Source organism: Dysidea avara, chromosome 14, assembly GCF_963678975.1.
Source record: "Dysidea avara chromosome 14, odDysAvar1.4, whole genome shotgun sequence".
In the NCBI taxonomy this organism is placed as follows: domain Eukaryota; kingdom Metazoa; phylum Porifera; class Demospongiae; order Dictyoceratida; family Dysideidae; genus Dysidea; species Dysidea avara.
The window spans coordinates 11,392,404-11,399,824 of record NC_089285.1 but is presented as its reverse complement, the minus strand read 5'-3'; the positions used below and the strand labels follow the sequence as shown (position 1 = coordinate 11,399,824).

Here is a 7,421-nt window from a genome sequence, read left to right as displayed (position 1 = left end):
TTTCAAGCAAATAGAAATTCATGTCACAAATTACAAAAATATATAGAGTCTACATGTGCTTGCCTTACTGATGGAATCGGGAATGGAATAATTCCCACTTTTACACACAGGAAAGAAGACTGAGTTATAAGTGGAGTAGATAGCAGCCTCTGACGAGGCAATCGGCTCGACCAGGGTACAGTAGCAGACAGCATGGATTCCCAACAATGCCATTCTGGATACTTTACTGGCTATTGATGCAGTAATGATACTATTCAACGACTATTAATAATACTGAGCTTAAACTTGTAAAGAATACATGAGTGAATACGTGTTGTTTGATTACATGGAAGTATACGTTATTTTACTTTTGGGAATTTGTTTTGAAGAGCAACAGGACTTGGGAATTTAATTTCGAAGAGAAGGGCCTCTTCAAAATATCCGAAAATAAAAACCCTTCGAAAATAACCAGCTATACGGTACTTGATGTAAGATGCAAAATACGATAATTTTAAAAGGATTTGCATGTGTTACAGTTTTCCACTGTATTTAATATATCAATTTTTACATTTTTCTTAATTTGTGGTTTTCACGTAACGAATAATTTAATTAGCAGGGTGTCCCAGTGCAATCAATAAAATAATTTCCATTGCTGAAAACGTTTAGTAAACCTGCACATATCAGATCAGAAACATTACAACATGAAGCAAAATGATGATTCCACTGACCAAATACTCGACACTACATGCTCATGTGACACATAGCAAACATATTACTCCAGGAAGGAACCAGTTATCCCAGAAACAGGATGTATGTCCACTTTAGTACTAGTACATATGCATTTTGCTTTGAAATGTGTTGTACAAGGCTAAAGTTTATTCTATGAGTGAGTTATAATGCCATGCCACCATATAGTGGCAGTGACCTTTAATGGGTTAACAAAGGGTTGAAATAAAGTATATCAGTGCACAACACATGAAATTATAGTGTTTTAATCAATTATAAAAGTGAGGCAATCATTTCAATTTTTATTGTGAACCAGAATAAGTATCAACTCTTGTGATATTGAGTGCCAACACTTGGAATTTAATCCTGTAGTATGCCAACTTACTCCACAACAGTTACCCTAAGCACAATCATGTGACTAGTCATAATTTTGTTACTATTTGAAAAGGAAAATGGGGAGGAGATTTAGGGTTTGAGAAAAAATATTTCAGCACTACAGACCACCCAGTGTTTTGCTGCTCCACAGCTGCCACTGCTGTACTGCTACATACTACAGAGAATATTCAAGAGTGAGCAGGCTGCTGTATACATTAAGGTTATTGTGGTTGTTGTTTATTCTCACATACCACACATATTGTTCTACCTAAATAGGTCCCATGCACTACATACTGGTGTTGTGGTCAATTTGATAATATAGGATTGAAATTTTAATGCACACTATAACAATGTGCTTGTTTTCAACTATGGTCTGCCAACAGTATGTTAAATAACAGCATAAGAATTTAAGCTCCTTTGCAGTCAATTGCAATCTGCTTACTTTAAATACATGAGGGTGTGTTACAAAAAATGGACAATTCCTGTTGTATTGAGCTCTACTCATGAATCAACACCTAAAGAATGGATAGAACTACTAGTGGTTGTGGTGACTATAATATATAGCTTTGGCCACCCCACTCCAAAAATCGTTCTTACACTGGTGCACACACACATGCACGTATACACAAAGCAAAAAGCAAAGCCTTCAGCTGCCGTGCTAACACGGTCACGCCTACCCAGTGAACCAGCACTGGGACACCTGTGCACTACTCAGGTGCTAGAAGTCGTTGCAGGCAATCCTCTGTCACACACACACACACACGCACACGCACACACACACACAAACACACCATGCACAAAAGTACACACACATGCACACACTTTTACTGCTTGTCCAACAGTCCCCCTTCCCCCCATAGTCATATCAGTACACCTCTATTTATTTGAAACTGACTACTTACTTAAGCTGCTTTTACCATCTTTTTCAGTTTTGTTGTCTAGTAATTACTTAACAGTTTATTTACATAAACAAAAACAACCTAGTCAAGGTCCAAATGATTACGTATTTGGGTACAGTAGCTATATGATATAAGGGCAGAGACAACATGACTATTATATTAATCACATGTACATTTCCAGTAATGATGGTGACTTTTAAGCATATGTGCCAATCAACACAATAGCTATTTCTGTGCAAATAATGTTAACTAGTTGTAGGGTCTAACACAAAACTACATGGCATCACATGATCAACTGAACTGAATCAATACACGCCTAGGCCTATGCCGTAACTAACCTTGTATTAGTGGCCGAGAAGTTCTAGCGTGTCGACTGTTCAGTACACGTCTGTTACTGCCACGCCCACCAGAAGCCAATTTCGCCGCGCAAGCGTATTAGTGTTGCACTGAAAATCCTCTGCCGGAGCTACCGTGTGTGTGTGTGTGTGTTTCAAGTTACTGTCGTTAAGCCAGCGCTATTAAGATGTTTGGAATAATAGCGTTTAGTGCAGCTTGTGTACTTGGTGTTACCAGCTATCCTTTAGTCCGGCAGCCCAACGTACAGATCCAGATGTCGAGGGTTGCGGACAAATTGCCAGAAGAAGATAGTGCCGGATTTCGTTTACCGCCTTTTATTCATCCGTACTCGAAACAAATTTATCGAAATGTATCCATAATAATGGATAACTTTGAAGAAAATTACACCGCTATTTGGACCTTCCTAGACATAGGTAAGCGTTTTTTTTATTGTTTTTAGTATAGCGGTGGCATGCAGAGTTACTTCATTGAGTCTGGTATAATATTTCATGTTAACATGACTACTCTTTTACCTAATAGCTATCGTAAAAGGAACTAGCAGATTCCGTCGAGGATTCCGTGGCACAGTGCGGACAGACGACGGCAGCCTGCCAGAAAAAACTACTACTAAAGAATCCCAAATATTAAATAGCATTTTTAATTGGAGCGTACTGAAAAATGATAGTGAAGATGGCCTCGGTAATATTACGAGAGCTATTTTAAGAGTATACAAAGATGCAAATCATGATTATAAATCACAATGCTCCAAAGCTACATTACAATCTAAAATCGCTTACAAACATGTATCTGACGGTGAAATTCATGTTGCAGGCAATAAAATGTCAATTCAATTGGCAAACGGAAGAAATTATGAAAATATAGATCTAACTCCGTCATTTAAGGCACTCTGGCCCATACCAGATGTGGAAATGGAGGTACAGGTCAGTGTTATTTTAAAGAGTGACTGTCCAGATGGACATTTGCCAATCAAGATTATCAACATTGATAAACTAACGCTGCAAAGATACAAGCATCAGCCTATACTAATTTTAAAGATTGCCACATCATCCAGGAAATTTAATAAAGATTTGCTCCAGTTAGCCCAGAAGAGGAGAAGCCGTGATACCATTCTGGCAGGTGGTGGATGCCGAAAAGTGAACCGACTCATAAATTTTCGAGATCTGGGTATGAAGTATGTTGTGGCACCGCCACAATACGATGCAGGAGAGTGTGTTGGCTTATGTGATGTTTCGTATTTTCAAAACATTCAAGCTAATTCAGATATACAGCCACCAAACAACTATGCAAGGGTGACGGCAGCACAAGCTTACAGAATTCATAACGCAAGTCATGTGTGTTGTAACTAGAGCTGGGCGATATTCCGATATTTATCGATATCGATGATATTAAGAACTGGCGGTATTAAATTTACTGCTGACGGTATTATCGAATCATCACGTGCATCATACGTTTCCATCACGTGCATAAGCATAATGGCGTCTGACGATGAGGAAGTCGAAGTTGACACCACTGAAAGAGACAACGAGGAGACCGATAGTGATGCTGTACTTGTTTCAAAAAGGAAAGCCAAAGCATTTGTGTGGAAGTATTTCGGCTTCGAAACAGATGGAAATGGTCGTCCTCTCTGTGTCAATTTACCGAAGTGTCGCTTGTGCCCAAACCATACAACAGTCGTTGCGAAGGATTCGAATACTTCGAATTTATACAGCCATTTGAAAACCAAGCATCCCGAGGAGTATGCTCTAGCGTGTCAAGCTAGCAAGAAGAAAAGCAAAAGTTTCAGCACAGAGTAAGCAGCCGCTCCGAAGTTAACAACACTCTTAGATTCATGGGATAAGCGCCGACCTTTGTCACCATCATCAAGAGAGCACAAAACTTTGACTAACGCTGTCACATACTGCCTTGCAAGAGACATGCTACCATTGTCCACTGTAGACAAGCCAGGCTTCCGGAAGATGTTACAACAATTTAATCCAAGGTATCAACTACCCACTCGTAAACACTTTACTAAAGTGGCAGTACCAGCACTAGTCAATGAGGTTAAAAAGAAAAGATTAAAATCAAACAGTTGGAGTACTATTCTGCTACTACAGATCTATGGACCTCAGCTGCTGGAGACCCGTATATGACTTTTACTGTCCATTTTAGATGCCAACTGGGATTTAAAATCATATTGCCTCCAAAATCATATTGCCTCCAAACTCACTACCTTCCCATGGACCACACTGGGACAAACATTGCTGAGGCTCTTGAGGAAACCATACAGCAATGGGGCCTTGAAGTAGAGAAGCTGGTAGGAGTCACTACTGATAGTGGTTCCAACATCAAGCTGGCATGTGACCTGCTTAATTGGAATAGGTTGAGTTGTTTTGGTCACAACTTAAATCTAGCTGTGGGAAAGGGATTAAATGATGCAAGGGTACAACGTACCCTCAGGGTTGTTAGAAGTGCTGTAGCTGCATTTTCAAGAAGTTGGAAGAAGCAGAGAGACTTGGTTATTGCACAAGAACAAAGGGGGCTAGAAATTCACAAGCTGAAGGTTGACGTAGTGACACGATGGGGCTCTGCATATGACATGGTTGAAAGAATGTTGGAGCAAATGGATGCTGTAAGAAATGTTCTTAGTGAAGACAGAGCCTCTTCACATTTATCACCCTCATGGCAAGATCGAGATGTTTTGCAGTCTATTGCTGCTGCTCTAAAAGGATTGAAAACCATGACGGATGCACTTGCTGCTGAAAAGTGTGTTACAGTTTCTGTAGTGAAGCCATTGTTGAGTCATTTAGCAGAGGAAGTGCTCGTGGCAGAAAATGATGACACTGACCTGACAAAGGAAATGAAGAAAAGGATAAAGGATGATTTAGAGGCAAGATATGATGATCCAGAACTCAGCTTTCTTCTAGAACTTTCTTCATTTCTAGATCCTAGATTCAAGCTCAACTATGTCAGCAATAGAGCAGAAATTTTAGAAGAGGTAGAGAAGGAAATGAGAGATTTGACTGACAGTTCAGTGGATGATTCATCACACTTACCTTCAAGTTCACAGTCTGGTAGTTCAGGAATGGCAGCTCCACCATCTAAGAAAGCAAAAGGACTAAGCAAGGTTCTTGGTCGCTGTTTGGGCAATAGTCAGTCGGTTCAGCTGACCCCTCGCCAGCAAGTAAAGCAAGAGTTGGATCAGTATTTAAGTCATCCACAGCTAGATGTTGAAGCGTCTCCTCTTGACTGGTGGAAGACTGAAGCTGTTAGATACCCAAATGTGGCAAAGCTAGCACGTAAATATCTGTGTTTGTGTGCAACAAGCGTAGCCGCTGAGCGTGTGTTCAGCTGTGGAGGCCATGTTGTTTCTGACAGAAGGACATATCTGAAACCAGAAAGAGTTGACAACTTGGTATTTCTGGCTCTAAACATGAAAAACTAGTGTTGTCTCAGTTGTACCACTTATGTAGTTATCTGATTGTCATGATGGTTTGTAAATTTTGAAACTTGTACCATGTTAGATGTTGTTGTAACCTATAGTAGTTATCTTGATGGTTTGTAAACTTGTATTACTACAACTTGTAATGTCAGACATCTAACCTATAGAAGAGAAAATAACAAGTAATATTGATTAAATAACAAAATTATACAATGGTAATATTGCAACACAATATATCGGGATATTTAGTAATATCGTCAAAAACTATGATATGATATATCGCCTTGAAATTTTGGGATATCACCCAGCTCTAGTTGTAACCCCATTGGTTATCGGTCAATGAGGATGCTGATCGCATCCCGGATGGATCATCTGTTAAATTGAAGACTTACAAAGACATGATAATCACTGGCTGTCATTGTCACTAATTTCCAGCATCCAATAACCAGACATGCCTCATGCATGTGTACAGTATGATTTAACCAGCTATACTATATATAATGCTGTGTACCAATCAAACTGATAATTTAGCTTGTACTTTGACTCTTATCTTGTGTTTATGTTTTCATTAATAACATTGCATATAGCTATTAATTATTGGGGGAAAATATTGTGTATGTCAATATCGTATTCTCAAAAATCGCCATCACTTCATTCTACAGTAATTGCGCAGTCGCCTTAGAATGCTGGACTTCACACGTGATTTTCACCGCAGACTACTGCTGAGCTTTTAATAAATGAGTCATCCGAAGCGGCTTCGTACAGCAAGAAAGATCTACACCAGAACCCTTCATTGATACGTCAGGTATGTATTGATCTTATAGTTACGAAGTCACGGTTGTAACTGACATGTGTGACATATGTCACAGCTGCCTCTTAATGTGTAGATAAAATGACTCTATACAAATATACCAGCCAGGTGTTGTACTAGTGGCCGGAAGTCGAACAATTTCAAAAAAAAGTGCTTATATTGGGTGCTCTTTGAGTACCAAGTTGTGAGTAAATCACACTGGCACAGTGCGCGTTAGTAGGCCGTTTCTTTACAGGAGCCACTAAAAAAATATTGTATGCTTAATATCTCTAAAAGTTTTTGAAAATCTCAAATCCGAGCTCTCTAAAATCTCCGTTTACTATAGTAAATTATCTTGTAAGGTAATCAAGTTTCGGGCATGCATGTGTCATAATCAGCTGGATGAGGGTAGCCGAGGGACTAGAGACAGCCTAAAGGTGGACACCATGCGACGACTGTTCGATTTGTGCCACCACTTTACATGTTCTGTTCATTAACTCATGATCATGTTACTAAAAATTGAGGGATTAAAGTATTTTGTTATGCATAACATGGGCATGCATGGCAACAGAATTAGGAGGAGTAAGTTAATTCTTAAAGTCTAAAGCAGCTCATCGTTCAAAAGTCTGTTCGTCAGCTGGGCTACTTGGAGAAGGTTAACTGGACACGTAACTGGACACGTAAGCTTAATTACTTATTATGAAACGATGAACATTAGTTAACCGCATCTCCGTGTTTCATAATTCTTGTCTCTAATTGTGGGTTTACTCACGTGAGTCATATGGACTGATAAAACTTTTTTGTAGTGAAACAAATGGAACTTGTTGCAATTATGGTTGATAGGAGCAACCACCATCAAATTTTACAAGGTTATGTA

At 39.3% G+C, this 7,421-nt stretch overlaps 1 protein-coding gene across 1 annotated transcript; it reads left to right on the top strand.

Annotated features, from left to right (window-relative positions):
* Window positions 1-4,551: 4,551 nt before the first annotated feature.
* Window positions 4,552-5,757, top strand: LOC136244106 (E3 SUMO-protein ligase ZBED1-like). The gene has a single exon (XM_066035624.1). It carries the CDS (start codon window positions 4,552-4,554, stop codon window positions 5,755-5,757), a length of 1,206 nt encoding a protein of 401 aa, XP_065891696.1.
* The last annotated feature ends 1,664 nt before the right edge of the window (window positions 5,758-7,421 follow it).